The 19,265-nt window shown below is 51.9% G+C and overlaps 9 protein-coding genes across 9 annotated transcripts; 2 read left to right on the top strand and 7 right to left on the bottom strand.

Moving 5' to 3' along the window:
* Positions 1-104: 104 nt before the first annotated feature.
* PV05_08915 (uncharacterized protein) lies at positions 105-2,205 on the bottom strand (the record flags this gene model as incomplete). The annotated part of the gene is made up of 2 exons (XM_013458461.1): positions 105-1,369; positions 1,419-2,205. The coding sequence occupies 2 exons, from the start codon at positions 2,203-2,205 to the stop codon at positions 105-107; spliced, it is 2,052 nt and encodes a 683-aa protein (XP_013313915.1).
* Positions 2,206-2,494: 289 nt separating this feature from the next.
* Positions 2,495-5,625, bottom strand: PV05_08914 (uncharacterized protein). The gene has a single exon (XM_013458460.1). It carries the CDS (start codon positions 5,596-5,598, stop codon positions 3,700-3,702), a length of 1,899 nt encoding a protein of 632 aa, XP_013313914.1. The 5' UTR covers positions 5,599-5,625; the 3' UTR covers positions 2,495-3,699.
* Positions 5,626-5,871: 246 nt separating this feature from the next.
* PV05_08913 (uncharacterized protein) lies at positions 5,872-7,315 on the bottom strand (the record flags this gene model as incomplete). The annotated part of the gene is made up of 4 exons (XM_013458459.1): positions 5,872-6,096; positions 6,151-6,525; positions 6,574-6,629; positions 6,676-7,315. The coding sequence occupies 4 exons, from the start codon at positions 7,313-7,315 to the stop codon at positions 5,872-5,874; spliced, it is 1,296 nt and encodes a 431-aa protein (XP_013313913.1).
* Positions 7,316-7,790: 475 nt separating this feature from the next.
* PV05_08912 (uncharacterized protein) lies at positions 7,791-9,839 on the top strand (the record flags this gene model as incomplete). Its single annotated transcript, XM_013458458.1, has 1 exon — positions 7,791-9,839. The coding sequence occupies one exon, from the start codon at positions 7,791-7,793 to the stop codon at positions 9,837-9,839; it is 2,049 nt and encodes a 682-aa protein (XP_013313912.1).
* A 326-nt stretch (positions 9,840-10,165) lies between these two features.
* Positions 10,166-11,613, bottom strand: PV05_08911 (uncharacterized protein; the record flags this gene model as incomplete). The annotated part of the gene is made up of 3 exons (XM_013458457.1): positions 10,712-11,613; positions 10,307-10,624; positions 10,166-10,238 (listed from the first exon to the last, which is right to left on the bottom strand). Exons 1-3 carry the CDS (start codon positions 11,365-11,367, stop codon positions 10,166-10,168), a joined length of 1,047 nt encoding a protein of 348 aa, XP_013313911.1. The 5' UTR covers positions 11,368-11,613.
* A 366-nt stretch (positions 11,614-11,979) lies between these two features.
* Positions 11,980-13,701, bottom strand: PV05_08910 (uncharacterized protein). Its single transcript, XM_013458456.1, has one exon. The coding sequence runs from the start codon at positions 13,415-13,417 to the stop codon at positions 12,212-12,214; it is 1,206 nt and encodes a 401-aa protein (XP_013313910.1). The 5' UTR covers positions 13,418-13,701; the 3' UTR covers positions 11,980-12,211.
* Positions 13,702-13,883: 182 nt separating this feature from the next.
* PV05_08909 (uncharacterized protein) lies at positions 13,884-14,944 on the bottom strand. The gene is made up of 5 exons (XM_013458455.1): positions 14,894-14,944; positions 14,684-14,829; positions 14,428-14,538; positions 14,264-14,375; positions 13,884-14,187 (listed from the first exon to the last, which is right to left on the bottom strand). The coding sequence occupies exons 1-5, from the start codon at positions 14,932-14,934 to the stop codon at positions 14,046-14,048; spliced, it is 552 nt and encodes a 183-aa protein (XP_013313909.1). The 5' UTR covers positions 14,935-14,944; the 3' UTR covers positions 13,884-14,045.
* A 919-nt stretch (positions 14,945-15,863) lies between these two features.
* On the top strand, positions 15,864-17,000 carry PV05_08908 (uncharacterized protein; the record flags this gene model as incomplete). The annotated part of the gene is made up of 2 exons (XM_013458454.1): positions 15,864-15,933; positions 15,987-17,000. The coding sequence occupies 2 exons, from the start codon at positions 15,864-15,866 to the stop codon at positions 16,955-16,957; spliced, it is 1,041 nt and encodes a 346-aa protein (XP_013313908.1). The 3' UTR covers positions 16,958-17,000.
* Positions 17,001-17,074: 74 nt separating this feature from the next.
* On the bottom strand, positions 17,075-19,103 carry PV05_08907 (serine-tRNA ligase). The gene has a single exon (XM_013458453.1). The coding sequence runs from the start codon at positions 19,079-19,081 to the stop codon at positions 17,612-17,614; it is 1,470 nt and encodes a 489-aa protein (XP_013313907.1). The 5' UTR covers positions 19,082-19,103; the 3' UTR covers positions 17,075-17,611.
* Between the last annotated feature and the right edge of the window lie 162 nt (positions 19,104-19,265).

Raw genomic sequence — 19,265 nt, 5'->3', positions numbered from 1 at the left:
GCAGCATTGCTCTCCAAAGGTTGAGCTCCTCAGTCCCAGCCGCATCCTCTAGGTGTAGGTGTAGCCGAGTAACCACCACAGGAAGCGTCATCTCCACCCGCGTACTAGCCGTCGCTGTAATTACTGATGCTGCTTGAAACCCAGCCCTGGTTTGCTTTGGCATTGCCATTTCCCGAGAAGCCGTTGTTGCTTCCCGCAGCACCACCCAAACCAGACGCAGTTGGCTTGACTTCCTGATTGTTGTAGGGCCGGTCCGCGCATCCATCACACGAGCCCCAGCCACCGCAAGGACAATTCTTGTCTTCCTTTGCTCCAGCTGATGCGCCCCATGCGTTATCTTCCTTCTTCAATGCCTTCTGCTTGATATCCGTCCCAAGCTGCTCATGCCCCAACGCTGTTGTGGTCCAGGTATTGAGTTTCTCCTTGTCCGCTCGCTCGGTACCGTATACAGTATCAATGAGGGGCGGTATGCTAGACTTGATCTGAGACCAGTTCTCTTGGTAGAACGGCGCCGAAGACGGCACGGGTGATCCAGGGGACTTGACAGTTTGGAGACCATTGTACCATGTGGGTGCAGTGGCGGCAGCTGTGATACGTGGCCAATGAGTGTATGCCTGTCCGAGTCTTGCATTTTGAACAGCAAGCTGAGGTGGTCCAGCGAAGGCAGATGGTACAGCAAAAGGCGGCTGAGCTACAGCTGGGACAGCGCCGGCAAATGGAGCCTGCGTGGGGATATGACCTGGAACCTGGCCTGGAATGTGGAAGTGCCGGGCAGCATGAATCTGAGCGTTCTGTGCTGCAGCTTGTGACACACCCCATACAACGTGTGCTGCGTTGCTTGGCGGCGCGGCATCTGATGGAAAAGCCTGACCTGGAGCTTGGTCGATGCTCAAGCCATCGAATTTACCGCTGAGGTCTGGAGTCTGAATATGGCCGGTTGATTGATAGCACAACTGATTGTTTGGTGGCTGCTCGGTATGCCGGTCTTCTGGTGGAGTCCAGCCAGACGCTGGAGTTTGTGCACCTGGACCAGAAGACGTGAAGCTGGTTGAGTAATCGTAGTCCTTTGGAGAGGCCATTCTGCCTGGTCCTGGCATGTTGCTGAACCCTGAACATGGTGGTGGAAAGCCGACACGACTTGGAGGGCGACTTGCATCGTCCAACCCCAGTGGCTCAGGTGGCCCAACGAAGTCATTTGGAAGTCCAAGATTGGCACGAGTTGCATGGTTTTGAGTCTGCAGTCTAGACTTACTGAGGTTGGCGTGATTGACACCATGGGCTTCATCCCCATCACCCTGCACAGCGCAATCACTGACAGCATCGGCATCCGCATCCCAAACCCAGCTTGACTTATCACCGTCAACATGCCCTGTTCCATATCAGTAACACATTCTTCAACGCATATTCCAAGGACTTACGATGGCCCCATGGAGCGTCTGACACATTACAGGGGTCCGATGTTTCGTTCTCATTGCGCTCAAGGAGCTGAATGTGAGGACAACCCTGCCTACAAAACCAACCAGAACGAAAGCCATAATTCGGGTAGCAATCCACCATGCTGACGTTTCCAAGCAATGCACGCGCTACTTCGCTCAGGAAGAATTCATGGCGCATCTCGGAAAGCTCTTTGAAAGCACTGCAGTCGACAGACATCTCGAAGCAGTATGCAAAATGTGCAATGACTTGATGCTGCAAGCACTCCCAAGGGCTGCCGGCCTCATCGAACAGACATCCAATGAACTGTATGCTCGGGAGAGTTAGGCGTCTCATTGCGAAAAGCTCCTCGAATTTGCGCAGAGCAATGTGAATGAGTTGCGTGATTTCGAGTCGGTCAGCCATGCGGAGGACGTCCAACCAGAAGGTATCAGTGTACCGAGGGAAACGGCCTAACTTGAGAACAGTGTCGTCGGCAGGGATACGGCCGGAGTAAAGCCAATCATAGAAGATTTTGAAGATACTGGGATCCTCTGAGTGCAAGGTGATAGTGTGGCCAGGTTCCCAGTCGGAGTCGATCTCCACTTTCGTGTTGTTCGACTCGTATCCGACTCGGCTAAAGACACATCGGCGGAAGACGGGTGAGGTTGAGGCCAACAGGGCGCTATGGATACTGAACTCTTCGTGGTATCTGCCAACAACGACTGTGACCATTCCAGTGCCATGAGACACTGCTGGTGGCTGGATTGGAGCAATGTCGCCGAAGGCCATCTTGAAAAAGCCTGATGGTGAGGCGTTGGGGCAAAGAAGGGGAAAGAGGGAGGAGATATGTGGTGGGAAGGAAGAGATCGAGATTGGAATCATATAGGAGAGATGTGGTCATTTATATAGAAGGGAGATGCAGCACATGGCAGTAACAGAGTGATGGCAGTGAAAGAGTGACATGCGCAGACCCGGAGGTGAAGTGAAGATAGATACCAGTGAGAGCTATAGCGAGGTGAAGGGGACAGGATGTGACAGTGGAATTGAAGGTGGAACTGAAGGAAGAGTTGAAGGAAGGATACGTACATGTGCTTTTATTTGAGTGTCCATTGCAGTCAGCATGTGACATGCTATTCACAACCAACGGCAAGTCCATACAGAGCTTCATCAAACGATGTTGTTTGCCAGGAGATACAAGATGCACAGTGTGGTACCAACAGCCACTGTGCCAGAAGTACAACGTCCCTGTCCTGACCGATAACATCTACTTTGAGGTACTGACTGCCTCAACAACTGAATATCCCTTCCCACTCTCAGATTTGAGCATGGCTTCCATCATGAAAGTCGGAACCTTCACTCCCGGTTTGACTCCTTGCTCCAGGAGCAGTACATAACAGCCAGATAGGCACACGGCCTAGTTGCTTTATTCGTTACAGACCTGTCAAGTTTGTTCTGATAATGTCTGATTCCTGTGTCTTTGCAACACCATTCGGTTGATAAACTACCTCAAGTCTTCGCGTCGTTGATGTCGACCTTGTCGTAGGCATGACGCGCCCTTCCCATGACCTTGACCTCCTCTGGTGTTTGATTTCGCTCCTTGCCGTTGCAGAAAGCCTCAAATTACTGCACCAAGCCAAGAGCTTCATAACATCGAGGGCACCACTTCGTTTCGGGGTTATGGTGGTGGAGAAAGAGGAGGTAGACAAAGCTGGACTTGCTTGCTAGCTCGCTCGCTGGCAGGCATATACTGCGTATTATTCGCATTACGAGGACGAATACGTACACTGACCGAGCAGAGGCAGTCGTATTATCGTCTGTGATATCCGTATGAAGCGGAATGAAAGCGTTATATCTCAAGAGCTGAGTATGGGTACACAGCTCCGGGATGACAGGTGGGGGCGAGCGGAATTCGTGACTACTCTGGAAACTATTCCTGCGGATCGTGTCCTCGAGAAGTACGGATAGTGTGGTGCAGAGATGGAAGAGACACCTTGTGGCCTTGGACCTGGGATGCCGTTCTTCTAACCAAGTAACGGGCGCGATTTGTTCGGCTCATCACGCAGTCGGCGGGATGAATGGTGTCGAAATCGGCAGCAGGCAGCGTAGCGTGCCCGATCCGAGGATTGGTTGGCAGTTTGTCAACCAAGAAATCGACGGTCGGCTCCATTGCTCGACGTTGGAGAGTGGTACCATTATTCCTGGTTGGACCGGTTGATATACTGGAGCTGAGGCCGTCAGCGCCGGAAGGAAGGGTCGGAGGAGAGACCGTCTTCAGAACGGATCTCAATCAAACCCTTCGAACACGTCGTTCTTGTCATTCGTCCTCGACTGCTGCTGGCGGATCTTCTCAACCATCATGGCGGTCTCTGCTTCACGCTCCTTCTCATCCTCGGTCATCTTAACAATTCTGTCATGTTCTCGTCTCGCAGCTTTCTTGGATCGTTTGACTTCTTTGTTCGCCTTGCGCTCGACCTTCTCGGACCAAGCCACCGTTGTACCTCGTTTCTTGCTGTCAACCTTTGTATCGGACCGCACATCTTTCGCACCTTCGTGGAGAGCCTGCTTCCGTTGCTTTTCTCGCTGTTTGTCCTTGTACGCATAAGTCTCCCAATCCACGGTGGGAGGCTGATAGCTTTTCCGGTCCCAATTCTTGAGTTCAGGCATCTTTGGCATCTTCAGCAATGCCCACGCGGATGCATGATCCTTCCAGTCAATGTCGCTTAGTCGGAAGATAGAGGACGCTTGGTGCTTGGAATAACTCCGAACCCAACTCACGAAGGCTTTCTGAGCTTTCTCATACAGTCCTCTGTCCCTTAGTACGACCTTTCGGAAGGCTTCTTGGGTTCCGAGGCATTCCTCCGGGGTAACTGACAGGTCCGGCTCAGTCAAGGGCTCGATTGGAGTCTGTCGGACATTCAGAAATGAGACATAATCTTCTTCCCGACCTGGAAGTAGGAAAACCACACTCAAACCTTTCCGCCCAGCTCGGCCAGCTCTTCCGCACCGATGGAGGAAGGCTTTGGGGTCCGAAGGGGGATCGATCTGCACGACTAAATCCACGGAGGGTATGTCCAGACCTCGTGCCGCCACATCTGTTGTCAGCAAAATGGCTGGAGACGCCGAATTTGTGAACCGAATGAAGTTCTTCTGACGGACACTGGCGGGATGCTTGCCGTGCAAAGGCACGAGAATCGCTTCAGATGGGAGTATTGCTGGCAGCAGAGCTTGGAAGTAGTCCACGGCTGCACAGGTAGACAAATACACGATCGTGCGCAGCGGCAAAGTGTCCAGACCTTTGAGTAATGCCACCAACGCGGGGAACTTGCAGGAAGCTGGAGTTACTGCGTAGGTCATCCTGAGACTGGCGGGTGTGCGCTTGTCTTCGACACCGTTCGCGCCTTTGACCTTCACCGCAATTTTGACTGGATTCCGCAGTCCGACACGTATGATCTGATCAACAGCCTCGCTCACACTGGCACTGAATAGTCCCGTTCGTCGCTGCTTCGGAAGAAGGTTTAGGATTTTGGTAAGATCATCCTTGAATCCAAGATCCAGTAGGCGGTCCGCCTCGTCGAGAACCAGAACTTCGAAGGATGACTGAGGGCAGTGGACATACGGGGAGGAGAGGATTTCGAGGAGTCGGCCGGGCGTCGATATTAGCACATTGGGCGATGTTTTTAGAAATGTACTCAAGTCTTGCGCTGGCGTGGTCGAGCCCCCAAGAAGCAATTGCGGAACAATCTTTAGGGTGGACGATGGGAAAACTTCTGCTTCACCTTCGGGACTCGAGCGTTCCGGTGCGTCGAAAGCCCTGCGCGCTGCCGCAGATGGAGGATGAAAGTCCAGCAACGAGACTAGGACATTGAATATCTGCGACGCCAATTCCCTCGTGGGCGAAATAATGATGGCTCCAATGTGATGTTTCTTGACGGGTTCTTCTAACCGCAGCAACTTTTCCACCACTGGTATAAGAAAAGCCAACGTCTTTCCACTTCCTGTGACTGCTTCGACCACCACATCTTTGTGGCCCATGAACAGAGGAACCGTGGAGGCTTGGACGGGCGTCATGCGAGAAAAGTCCATGGACGCGACGGCGTCAAGGATCCATGGTGAGAGTGGTGGACTCAACGACTCCCACACTCGGGATTTCGAGTATCGTTCTCCTCCTCTATCGGGAGCCATGTTTACCAGAACTGCAACTGCGGTGAGTTGCGGATTTACAATACAAACAAAAGTTCACGACGAAGCGCAGACCAAGAAAAAAAGTCATGCCCGCATTTGCTTCGCTAAGGTATGACGCTAAAAAATAGTCTAACTCGTTACGGAGCGCTAACAATCATAGGCGGGTGGTGCCGCTTTTCATCCGCTGCGATCTCGTAGTTAGCTTGTGGTTTCGCTTTCCTCCTCCTACTACCTGTACAGAGTGATCAAGAAAAGCAAAGAGAAAAACTTCTATCACGGAGAGGTGCAGTTCTGCCCATGAATTCCCCCAGCGGCGACATACTCGCAAGTTGTACTTGCCGTTTCTGTCATGTTCGTTTTCGAGGCAACATTGAAATTCTTGAAATCAATGTTGTAGCATGGATGCCTTTCTGAGCAAGAAATGTCGATGATACGCGCGGAGCTCGCCGTCGATGTGTTCGTCCAACCGGTGAAATTCTCGAAAGCAATGTTTGACACCTACAGCGTCGTCAGCGAAGACACCCGCAACCGTGTTGATCGTCCCATGCTTACCAGCATGTTCGAAGTCCCGGAAAAGCTGCCATTGTTCCCGCTACTTTGCGTGATGGCCGCGGCCAGGTTAGCACCCTGAATATCAAAATGGCTGAAAAGAACATTCCGAACATTTCCCCAGCCACCACCTCTGGGGAGACCGGCACTTTCATAGCTTGACTGGGGGGCTTGCTCGCCGATCCATGTCTTGATGTATGCACCGTTCTCCATGTCTTCGTTGTACCGGATGATTTTCACATTCTCGACCACAACATTTTCAACCGAAGAGTCCTCTAGATACTGTCCAAGGCTTCCTATGGCGATGCCATTCCCACCTCGACAGGTCACATTGGACACGGTCACCCCGTAGCTCCGAGGTTTGATGGCTATACAGTCCTGCCATGGTTAGCCTGTGCGCTAGAGACGCGGATATGAAGAAAGTACGTCTCCACCCTGGTATACCAAGTTCGACAAGTATACGTTCTTGACATCCATCGTATCTAGGCTAATGTCAGCAAGCTGAAGCACAATTACCAGGAGTCTTACCAAACCCATCCGTGTTCTGCACCCAGTTCTCGCCCCAGGGAGCCTTTGTTGCTGTCGCATTGCAGTACAGATGATCGACCGCAATGTTCGTCCCATTCATAATGTTGAACGACCAGAGCTGTGGCTGCACAATCGAAAATCGACTGACTGTTACATCCGACACATTCCACAGAACGAATGGCATTGGCCTCCCAGGTTGTGTGTGGCCTGCCTCCGCCGTGTACCACAGATCACCATTGCCATGGACTCCGCCTGTGCCATAGCCATTTATGTGAATGCCGTCGCCGGTCAGGATAAAACCGGCTTGGTGGTTCTGGAAGGCGATAGGGTAAGAGTTATTCCTCCAATAATCGAGGTCGTCCGAATATTGCCAGAGTCCGCGCCATTCTATCACCACATCGCTTAGAACCAGATTCAATTTGCTTGCTATCCAGTATGTCTGGTTCTCTGGAAAGATGACCAACCCTCCATTTCCGCAATCGTTGAATGCCTGCACAATTTGAGGTACATCGTCTTGCTGTTGGCCTTTGGCAATTACAGTACATGTTTTTCGACCTGTCGTGGAGGGCGCTCGAGGCTTGAAAGCTTCCACTGTGAATGGCAAAAGGCAAAGTACGAACTTCAGTAGCTGAAACGCCATTTTGAACAGAATGCGTTGGTGAGTTCTGGAGTCTACATTTCTCTTCAGCCTACCACTACAAACCTGCATTTATCTGTTGCAGGACACCTCTTTTCCCCTGCCGGAGTTTTCAAGGCATCGGTCAAGATTTATACCGACCTTCCTAAATTGAACGATCCAGATGTCTTGCTCTCCATGCATCGCAGAGAGGTCCGAGCAGGGACATATGCATCATCATCATCCCCGCATGCGTATACCCCATGTTTTCTGCAGGTGCTGCAGATCATAAGCTTCATTGAGCTTGATGAACATGCCAATGCAAGGGCAACCTCGGACTAAGATGGACCGAATGCTTAACATCGACCAACTTCGAGGCGGAGAATCACCAGGAGTGGCCAAATCGCGGTGATGGCAAATTCACATAAACCTTCCGGCAGTTGGGCTCGATACGTACTGTCCTCGAAGCTCAATTTCGCAAGAGCCTGGCATCTGAACAATGATGTTCTCAGCGCTGTTGGTCATCTCCCTTCATCTGACTACTGCTGTGGCCGGTCAATGCTGGAGAGATTATCCATGCGATGGTCCCGATCAGCCCTCATTTCCTGGAGCCTGGGATGCCAACATCTACGCTCCATCAACGAGAGTTGTGTCACCTGCGGCGGTCCTTGTCTGGCCAGGTTTGACGCCAGTCTCGTACGGACAAACTCAAACAATTGTTGGGAATGGATCACTTGTCACCTATGATTTTGGTAAAGAGGTGGGTGGCATCGTCCGCTTCGACTACAACAGCACGGACTCCGGCACGTTAGGCATCGCTTTTGCTGAATCCAAGAAATTTGTCGGCTACCGGTCAGACTCTTCGAATGGTCTCTTCACAGGAGCCGATCTATGGCTCAATGTCACTCTGACCGACGGCTCGGGCTACTATGTCATGCCGGATGAGAAGCTTCGAGGAGGGTTTCGATATATGACTCTCTGGCTGACGACAAACTCAAGCACAACCGCCTTTTCTGCCTGGAATGTAACTGTCGAGCTCGATTTTCAGCCCACATGGCCCAACCTCCGGGCATATCAAGGCTACTTCCACAGTAATGACGAACTCCTTAACCGTATCTGGTACGCGGGGGCATACACCTTGCAGAGCAACTCCGTTCCTACCAACACAGGCCGACAGGTTCCAATGCTTGCATGGGGCTGGGCAAATAACGCCACTCTTAGCCCAGGGTATTCTGTCATTGTTGACGGCGCGAAGAGAGACAGAGCCGTCTGGCCTGGAGACATGGGCATCGCGGTACCTTCAGCCTTCGTCTCCACGGGTGACCTCGAGTCTGTGAGGAATGCATTGCAAGTCATGTACGACTACCAAAACACCACAACAGGCGCCTTTGACGAGTCGGGTCCGCCTCTCAGTCAGAAGAACAGCGACACATACCACATGTGGACCATGATCGGGACGTACAATTACGTCTTGTACACAAATGACACAGCTTGGCTGGCGCCTTTATGGGACAAGTACAAACTCGCAATGCAATTTGTGGTCGACAAGATAGACGAGTCGGGCTTGATGAACGTGACCGGCACAAGGGATTGGGCACGCTGGCAGCAAGGATTTCATAACACCGAAGCTAACATGATTCTTTTTCAAACATTGTCAACAGGGAGCAAGCTTGCTTCATGGCTGGGCGACCCCGCCGTTTCTGCGAACTGGACATCTACAGCCACCGATCTTTCCAAGTCTATCAACAGTCTCACCTACGATGTCTCTGCCGACGCGTACCGCGACAACGACACCACAACAACCCTCCATCCGCAAGACGCCAACAGTATGTCGCTGTTGTTCTCCGTAGCACCTGACTCGAACGTACCCGGCATTGCCACGTCTCTGACGAAGAACTGGACACCGATCGGCCCTGTAACGCCGGAGCTTCCCTACAACATTTCCCCCTTCATCTCCAGCTTCGAACTCCTGGGCCGCCTGGCCGTGCGCGACACCAAAAGCGCGCTTGAACTCATCCGCACGACCTGGGGATGGATCATCAACAACCCTAATTCGACCGAATCCACGCTTCTCGAAGGCTACCTGTACAATGGTAGCTTCAGCTACCGGTCCGACCGGGGATATAGTTACGACGAGAGCTACGTGAGCCATGCGCACGGATGGAGTTCAGGGCCGACCTCGGCGCTGACGCATTACGTGCTCGGATTGGATGTGCTTAGTCCCGCTGGCAGCGAGTGGAGGCTGGCGCCACAGTTGGGAGATTTGGAATTCGCAGAGGGAGGCTTTACGACGGTGCTGGGGAAATTCAGCGCAAAATGGGCCCTCCAAGGTCAAGGGGTGAGGGTGAGCTGGAATACACCTGTTGACACAACGGGCACTCTTGTCCTGCCGCTTCCCGCAGGAGTGGAGAGCATGATCGTGGAAATCGAGGTCGGGGGACAGCAAATGAACGAAAGTCTGATTGCGAATGCCACGAGCGCTTTTGGCGAGAAGACTGCCCAGCTCAATGTCCCTGGTGGTCGAGGGCTGATCTGGTTCCCGCTTTGACAGACATGACCATTTCACGACCTTGGTTAGAGCAGTACCATGAATTGCAGTTTTTAAAGCGTTAGCAATTCTGCTCTACAAGACGGTCCTGGGCCAGGATCGAATTTGCAAGTTTGTGGGCAATAAAGACCGAACGCTCACTACGCCTAACTAAGTATCATCTAATCTCGAAGCACATCCCACACATACTGCTCGAGGGCTATCTGAATATGCTACCAAAGAGGAGAATAAATCACGCACTCGACTGCCAAAGTATGTCATCTAGTATCAAGGAGCCCGAGACAAATTTCGAATCTTGTCGGCCTGCCTCTCAACATTTGACAATCCTACTCCCGCGGAATCTCGCCCTGCACATGCATCGGCAATTCTCCATGCGAAGCCTTAATCACATCTTCGAACCTACAGCAAGCCTTCATTAGCAAAGGAGTTCGCAAACGTGCACCAAGAGCACGCATGCTATAACTCACGCAGACTGGAACATGATGTAGACCATCTCGTCATTATACGTGTTCCTCGTATACGACGCCTCCTCGTGGCCGACTTTGACCGTCTTGGTGCCACGACCCGCGCACGCCGCGTCCGCGAGCAACTGAGCCTGTATGCACCTGTCCATTGCGCCGAACAAGAATGCAGCACCGTCCACGGTCTTGGCCACGGTCAAGTGCCCATGATTCTGCAGAATGACACCTTTCGTGTTCCCTAGGGCCTGGGCGATATGTTTCCCCTCGTCGGCCTTGAACGCGATGCCTCCAAAGCCAGAGTATATGCCGTGGTCGTTATAGAACCTACGCGGTATCAGTATCAAAGATGGTTCGCAATCGCAAGGGCGTCCTCAGAAAAGAAGGGACGCCGAGGGGATAACCGTTACATACCGACAAGCGTCCTGGTTGATTGGCTCGAGCTTACAACCGATCGCAGAAAATGCCTTGCTTGGTACACTATGGCAATGGACCGCGGCGACTACGTCTGGCCTTGCTTCGTGGACTGCGGCGTGGATGATATACCCGGCTGGATTGATGGAATGCATGTTGCCACCTTCCTTGACCTCGCCGTCTTTGCTCACGAGGACGAGATCTTCCGGTCTCATGTGGCTGAACGACTTCCCGTGCGGGTTGATCCAAAAATGATCGGGCATGATCGGGTCGCGGACTGTGACATGACCCCCAGCGCCTTCATTGTTGTATCCTTGGTAGCCGAGCCATCGCAGGGCGGCAGCGTGGTGGAGTTTGCGGAAAGCGCGCTCGGCTTCGAGAGATTCGAATTTGGGAATGCGAATTCGATACACGGATTTGGCATTCGGGCCACCGACCTTCTGGTACGCGCCGTATGTGAAGGCTGTGGGAGGAGGCGGAGTTTGCTTGGTGGGATTCTCCGCAACGATGGCTGCTGGAGCTGTAGCTGATGTCGATATTGATCGTGTCGATATCGTGTTCGGGCGGAAAAGTGGCTTGGGTCTTGTGAGGTATTGGAGCCGGCTTGATGCATTTAGACCGACTCTCCGGAGAAGCGCAGGCTTACTGGCACGCATAGTGGATAATAGACCCTTTGGCACCGGGTTCAGATCCTTTGTTGGATGAGTGAAAAGGTCCTTGATACCGGCGAAATGCTTGTCGGACGATCAGGTATGATGACTGAAATATTCAAACATGGTGTTAGGGCAGTGATACCTCGATATCCGCCTCCGCACAGTTGGAGTCTCTTGTTGAGGGGTTGTGCTGTGCCGTGTGTGCCGCGAGGACAGCAGGGATCGTAGGCGTGAATGCAGAATTAATACCCCTCATGATGCCCTCGTACGAGTAGAAACAGGACACAATAGTTTCTTTCATGTCGCGGCAGCATATGCTGCTGGCTGGATATCGGGCCATGTTTGCTGTGGGGTGGTTCGGCATTGACAAGGCTGAAGCAATAGGGGTCCATCATGGGGCGGTGGGTTACCCTTCAGAATGTCACTTCCGAGATCTAGGTTCTTGCCGAACGAAACTCCAGCTGAAAGAGATCCATCTTATTTCTGGGGAAGGTCTCACTTGTCACTGCAGCGGCGTAGGCTTTGAATAAAACCCATGGCGCACGTCTTATCCGGCTGCAACACTGGAGCAACCTCAGGAGTTGCAGGTGCAAGGCAATGTCGTCGCAGTGTGGTGGCATTTTGGTCGCAGTGTCCTCATGTGGGTGGTCTCGGTAGCTTGGAAGCACGATGTTCAGATATGCGAAGGCGCAACAAACACAAAGTGCAAGCATAGCTGTTGGGAAGCCAGCTGGTATTGACAGTTTTGGAATATACCAACACCTAGAATAATCATTGCAATGACATCACGCTTTGCGGGAAACGAAAGAAAGGTAGATGAGAGCAGAAGATGGCGCTGTGGTATCCTTCAGCCAAAGACCTTCAAAAAGGCCCAGAGACCCGCACTGCTCAACAGTGGTATCGTCAAGTTGTCGTCCCAACCCCACAGGTCTATCAACTCCGAGAAACTGGCAATGATGCCGGTACAGAAACTCATCACAGCAAGCGCTGTGTTGCCGACGATGACACCCTGGCCAGGTTGCCACCCAAGCAGCTCTTTGGCTCGGCTAGGCATTGACAAGCGACCCTGGAACATGTTTCCGTTTATTGGATCGTCTGGGAATGGACCAGTCCGCGGTGCAAGGTAACCCCAAAAGAAGACTGCCACAAGGGCACCTGTAACGAATGCAGCTAATGACCCAGCCAAGGACTTCCCTCGGCGTAAACGAATTGTGTAGCGACCGTAGAGTCGGCCAAATGTGCTCGCTGCAGTATCACACCAAGACAACAACAAAATGGAAACCACGCTGATGTCTTTCGGGTAGAATTTCAGAGCGATATAGGCACCGACAAGGTACCATATCACACCATTGTAGCCATCAACCTCGGTCTCGCGCATCAAAGCGCCCAGTACTTTGATGTAGAATCTGTTGAATCGTTCGGAGTGATGCCTCAGTACATCCGTGGGGGCAATGATGGCCAGAGCACCAACTAGCCATGGTGTAATGGATGGGGATTGCGTGCCCGTCACATAAAGTCGAAGCGTGAAGAAGCCTATCGAGACATGTAGTAATTTTCTGGGTATTTCGTGCTTGTGTATAAGATTTCGATAGTGTCGGTGTAGAGGGATCAGACCCAGTGGTGACGGTGATCTCGAGAATTCTCGCCAGGATTTCTTGACTCGATCGTAAGGGGAGAGATGTCCGTTTGGTTGTGGTAGTGGACTCGCACCGTTTGTCAATGGCTCCGATTTTTTGACCGGTGTTTTCGTAGTGAGGCCGCTCATGCGTCGTCTCTTGGACCCGGCACCAGCGCTACCATTCATATGGGTAGCTGCCGACAGTATGGGGCTTCTGGACCGCGTCCTTGCACGCTTGTCGACACTGGAATCTGATCCCGAACCATCCTTCTCTTCATTTATGGGCTCTGGTTGGGGAGATCTCTGTCGCTGCGCTTTGGCAGCAGATCGTGTGACCGGGGCGAAATAGGAGTCTTGACGGTCGGAGGTCTCGGAAGGAGTGGGAGAGGGCGAGATGACTCTAGGAGTCGCCGGAATAGGATATTGGTAAGACATCTGAGAGGATTCTAGTGGACCGAGAGGATAAAGCGACGAAAAGGTGGTCCGAGGAGTCGAATTAGAGAAATTCAGGCCCGCGTTGGGGTGCGTGATAGGGAGAGAGCGCTGGCTCGTCAGATATCAATCGAGCAGCATCATGGAGAGGTTATAGCAATTGTTCATGCATGATATTCTGGAACCTGCTCGAGCAAGCCAAAAATCCAGATCTTGACGGGCGATATGACGCGTGGGGAGGCAGGCAGTTTTCGGCGAGGAAGTGTCACTTGTGCCTTGAATAAAGAAACTCGACATGATGGCACATGCAAGGATTATTCACCACTGAATGCGCCAGACACAGTACACACCAACGAGTAGTCTGCCTGGCTGCTCGCTTATCGGTGCCAAGATCTACTTAAAGAAGCAGAATGACTCTGCCGGATTTGGGGGGAACATCATCGCCGCTTTATTCCACATAGTGACCGAGGTGACCAACAGTAAACTCATTCACACTTGTTCTATCCATACAACACGCCTTCATCTCAGCTATTGAAGCCTTAGCGAATCATGCACTCCGAACCTATTGCCCCCCATTGTTGCCGAGAACATTCCAACTGCTCCAGGGAACATTCTTTAATCCATGTCGTCTTCACGCCTCACTCGCATTCTCGCTGACCTGACTGAGTAGGCCAGTATGGATGTCAAACTTCAGGCCAATGATCTGCGTACTTTTGTTGATCAATTGAGACGATTTCAGAATCGCAATGTCCTGCCTAATACTGTCCTCAACCCTGTCAACGGTTGTCAGCATCTGAATGTCGAGAAATGATCACATCAACAGTGACATGCTCAATGTTGTCCACTCACCCGTTGGTAATCTCGCCGAACTTGAGAGAATGTATCAAGTCTTTCGAATGCGGACTGAGTTCGATGAGGGCATTCTGTATGTCCTTATCGTGGTAATGGGTAAGTCCACAGTCTAGAGTGAGTCAGTGACATGAACGCTAGTTTATGACAAGAGTTAAGCCTACCGGTGTGGTGCATGACGACGATTGTGCCAGGGTTTCCGATAGTCTGGAGAACGGCTAGTGTCCGAATAGCATCGAAGGCTCTACCGCCAGCATTTCGGACCATGGTGGCCTCTGGGGTATTCGTCAGCCAATGCTAACACGGCAGCAACAATAAGGTAAACCAAGAGGAGCATATTGAGGTCTCTACTTCATAGTGACCATCGGGTGAAAGGTGATGCATGAATTGGGGACGGGCAAGGAAGGAAGATGCACTTACTGAGAGTAGAGTCAATCCCCAGGATTTGATATGGGTTCAGGCGTGGATCAGAGCACGACAAGACCACAACACCGGCTCCAGATGCCCTCATGACTCCAGCCATCTGTTTCAAGTCTGGCGGTGGTTGATAAGTCTGGGCGAGTTTGCTGGCAACTCTGGTCAGCGATCTACCCTATGATAGCTGCCGGGTACAGGCTCCACCGGGCATACCTGTTTCGAGCCAGCATCTCTGCTAGGGACTTGGAAAGCATTTTGTAAGACGTAATACAAGACGAGTGAGTCGATCAAATCCTCCCTTTGCGGTAGACGGACCTAGTGATGGAACGGCTGCCTTTGAATCGATGTTTCAATCCGGAAATGCACTGGCAGGAACACGACTTTTATGTGAACATGCCCAGATGACCTTCGTGTAGGCCAACAGCCATCTGGGTGTCGGGAGGGTCGAGGCATGCTGACACACCACCTACATTCGCACAAGTACGTGCGAGAAGCTTAGATATTTGCTGGTGATTAATCATTCACGAGCGACAATTGTCTTCGTGCCAATCGCGTGCCCAAAGCGTCAGAAAAGACTTGCTGCTATTCAAACGCCGTTTGAGAATGTGACTGCAATGTAATCGCTCGTGTTTCCAAGGTTGGGACCGAGGAATGAGAGGCCATGATCTCAGAGGTCAGTGCGGACAGCGTGCAGACTAACTTAGGCGAGGATTTACTGGCTATCGAGGCCCAGGATTTGCGTCCGTATCTTGCAGGCTAGTGCATGCAGACGAGGACTAGTTCCTGTGGAATGTTTAATAAACTGATCACTCTTCAACATCTTTCGTGCGTTGCACCATAGTACTTGACAATTGACGGTCGATATCAATGCCGTTGAGCCACAGTATTCGCCAATTTGTGTTGCATCATGATCATGCTACGCCAGGAGTGTCCTGGGCTAGGTGTAGCCGATATGCTGATTAACGCGCTGGACATCTAATCAGCTAACGTCTATTCCTCGCAGTGTCTAAGAGGCGGAATCACTCATCATGACAGTCCGACTGCTACTCCAGACGGGCAGCTCAAGCAGGAATTTCCCTATATATTCCTTGCTTGATCCCCAGCTTCAATGGAAACCTGCTTCAAACAACATTAGTACAGTGCTCCACAGACTCCTAGCATACTTAGGTCAAACTCAACGATCATGACGGACAACAGCAAGGTTATCTTGGTGATTGGCGGAACAGGCGCTCAAGGTGTACCAGTCGTCAAAGGTGGATGTCCCCCATCCTATTCCACCAACGCTGTTACTGACGAAGGCCGACAGCTATGTCTTCTGACTCCAAGTATACCGTACGCGTCTTAACTCGCAATGCGCTCTCGAACGAAGCGAAAGCTCTGGAGGCGATTCCTGGAGTCAAAATCATGGAGGGTGATGCTTACCATGAGCCCACGCTTCGGGAGGCATTCAAAGGCGTCGACTTTGTCTTCGCTAACACGAACGGTTTCGCCATTGGGGAGATGGCCGAGATCTACTGGGGGATCCGCCTGTATGAGCTGGCACGAGAGTTCAAGGTCAAACATTTCATCTACGCAGGTCTCGAATATGCCTCAAAGCTGGGAAACTTTGACGCCAAATATCGCACAGGCCATCTCGACGGCAAAGGCAAGGTTGTGGACTACCTTCAGGCACAGCCTACAGAGCCTATGGCCTGGTCGGTTCTGACTTCTTGCCTGTACCTCGAGGGGCTTTCAGAGGTCCTACAACCCTTTCCGGACCCTGAGGATCCGGACACAATGGTCTTTGCAGTTCCCTTAGGTGAAGCAAGATGCCCTCTCATCCATCTGGACGACTACGGAGCCTATGCAAGGTGGCTTCTCGACCATCCAGAACGTAGCAATGGCCTCGAGTTGCACGTTGCGACGGAAGACATTGCATGGAAAGATGTTGCTGCTGCATTCACTGCGGTCACGGGCCGCAGAGCAGTCTATCGAGATGTCACCCTGGACGAATATTTCAAGCTCCCAATCTTTCCGGAGCCTGATAGGAAAATAGGGCATTCAGCATCCAAAGACAATCCCACGTTGTTCACGATCCGGGAGAATTTTTCGGGCTTCTGGAATACTTGGAAGGATGAGTTGACGACGCGGGATTACAGACTGTTGGATGAGATCCTGCCCACTCGGGTTAAAAGTGTCAGAGAGTGGATGGAGAAGACAAACTACACCGGCAAGCCGTCGTCAGTACTCAAAGACTACCGAGATGGCGTAGGTGCTCGAGGTCCTGGCGGTAGCTAAGAGAGAACCGTAGCCTGACTCATCTCACACCTGTAGCACGTTTAATGAAATATCACAAATGGTGCTTTTCTCCAAGTATCCTCTTGTCTTCCCCAGCGGGCGCTGTGAGGGAGGGATACCACTTTCGCAAGTTCTGCGAAATTATTGTCGCATTCATTCACCATGCTGGTTGCTTTGCGAGACTGACATCGAACTCATCAATACTGTCAAGCGTTGCCGGGCCACGGGAATTGTGGCTACATGCCTATGGGTATAACTGAGCAGTTCTTGGTCGGGTTGTAGCCCGCTTGATGGCTTGCGTCTATATACACAGTCATATCGGTGACAAAGTTCGAGGTTGATATGTCAGCCTTGGCTCGTGTGTCAAGATGACCGATTAAGCATGATGACGCCCCCAAATGACAACCTGTTGGCTTCAAAGATTCAAGCAGGGCCATACCTTTCGAGAGCAGAGCCCTGTGAAGAACGCTGGGACAGGTGCACTTAACAATACGAGGCGGGCGTAGCCTCGGTGTGAAACTGCCTCGAGCTAGACATTTCAATGTGAAGATGCTGCGTCAAGCAACGGACAGCATGATCTCAACCGGTAGCCACAAGGCTGCGACGGGTGTGAGAAGGAACAGCATGGTCCCGAAATCGTGGAAAAACATCCTGTCAACGTGGACCGATCTTCTCCATGCCGCCCATATACCCCCTAAGCACCTCAGGTATGACCACACAGCCTTCCTGTTCGCGCCAACCGTTCTCCAGAATAGCAGCAAGGACTCTCGGGACGGCTACAGCCGTCCCATTCACAGTGTGAGGAAATTTTTGCCTCGAGCCGCTTGCCTCCTGGATCTTCGTATCCAGTCTCCGACTCTGATAGTCAGTACAGATTGAGACGGAAGTAACTTCGCCCCATCCTTCATCCCTCTTCTTCCGCGAAGGAAACATGGCCTCGATATCGATCTTGCGATATGCGCTGGCACCAAGATCCGAAGAGGGCATCTCGAGGACTCGACATGGCAGACCTAAAGAAGACAATATCTCCGTCTGAATATCGACCATTTCAGAAAAGATTTTGCTCGAGTGCTCTGTCCATGCTTCTTCGTTCGGCAATTCATCCCCAGTAGAAGGACAGTCGGTCCATGCAAACATTTCTACTTTCGTGAACTCATGGACACGATACAGGCCTTTCGTATCCACCCCGCGAGCACCTGCTTCGGCACGGAAACACCTGCTTGACCCAACGAGCTTAATGGGAAGGTCCTCCTTACGGATCGACTTTCCAGCGTACAAGGCCGCCAAGGGGATCTCCGCTGTTGCCGCCAAACTCCTGGTTGGTTTTCCACCATCTCGTTCCGGTTGTGCGACTTGCCATATTTGTTGCTCGTCATTCTGGTCGCGTGGTCGGAAGCCACATGCCGCAGCCATATGAGAGTATACAAGAGAAGGCGGAGCAACGGCTGACCAGCCGTGCTTCCTCGCAACCGAGAAGGCGTACTGAACCAGGGCTTGCTCCAGCAGAGCTGCTTCATTCAAGAGGTAGTAGAAACCCCATCCCGAAGCCATAGACGCTGATGCAAAGTCAAGTAGTCGGAGTTTCTCGCCAATGACAGAATGATCCGCAGAAGTGCTGTATGTGGGAGGGTACTTGGGATCGTAGTTGATATACGAGCGCAGACGAGGCTCATTGTTGGTGGGAGTTTCAACAGAAGTCAAGTTGGGCAACAACAGAGCCATTTCGGACGCCGCAGACTTCAGATCTCTATAATCCACCTCGAACTCCTCAATTTCCTGCTTGAGCGACTTCATTTGAGCGACAATCTCAACTCTATCCCCTCCGGTAGAATTCATTTGTCTTTGCAGCTCTTTCAATCTTCGCCGCGGCCCGTTCATGCGCTGGTCAAGCTCCGCCATCCGTATGACATTGTTTGCAATTTTTCGCGGCGCATCTTGGTGGCTGCGGTAATTTCGCACCAGTGTATTGTGTTCGTAGAGCTCAACATTGTTTTGGATCTGACCGACCTGGGGTCGCTGTCTAGGAGCGGTGGCAGGTCGTGATTGATCAATAGGCGGGGAGGTAGCGTAACCCCTTCTACAACGCAAGAGAAAAGCTCTTGGATTGAGCAAAGACTTGGACATTGGAATATATTAATGCCGGAGCACTCTGCGCAGTTGCATGAAGGCTCGAGAAGCAAAGAGCGCGTTGTGCGCGACAGAGATGTCTCCGCACGAGGCGATCCCGGTGAGGAGAATCCACCCTCCAAAAAGATCGTATCATATTCTCCATACGCCGAAAACTAGTCTGATTTGGTCCACGGATTGC

This window comes from Exophiala xenobiotica, assembly GCF_000835505.1.
Source record: "Exophiala xenobiotica strain CBS 118157 unplaced genomic scaffold supercont1.5, whole genome shotgun sequence".
NCBI lineage: Eukaryota > Fungi > Ascomycota > Eurotiomycetes > Chaetothyriales > Herpotrichiellaceae > Exophiala > Exophiala xenobiotica.
The sequence above is the reverse complement of the archived record's forward strand: the minus strand, read 5'-3'. Positions and strand labels throughout refer to the sequence as shown.

Coding starts and splice junctions, on each gene's coding strand:
- PV05_08914 (XM_013458460.1), bottom strand. CDS start 5,598: ATGGCTCCCGATAGAGGAGGAGAACGATACTCGAAATCCCGAGTGTGG.
- PV05_08910 (XM_013458456.1), bottom strand. CDS start 13,417: ATGTCTTACCAATATCCTATTCCGGCGACTCCTAGAGTCATCTCGCCC.
- PV05_08909 (XM_013458455.1), bottom strand. CDS start 14,934: ATGCTTTCCAAGTCCCTAGCAGAGATGCTGGCTCGAAACAG. Junction 14,539..14,683: donor GGGGATTGACTCTACTCTCA/GTAAGTGCATCT, acceptor CGAATACCCCAG/AGGCCACCATGGTCCGAAAT. Junction 14,376..14,427: donor CGTCGTCATGCACCACACCG/GTAGGCTTAACT, acceptor GACTCACTCTAG/ACTGTGGACTTACCCATTAC.
- PV05_08907 (XM_013458453.1), bottom strand. CDS start 19,081: ATGTCCAAGTCTTTGCTCAATCCAAGAGCTTTTCTCTTGCGTTGTAGA.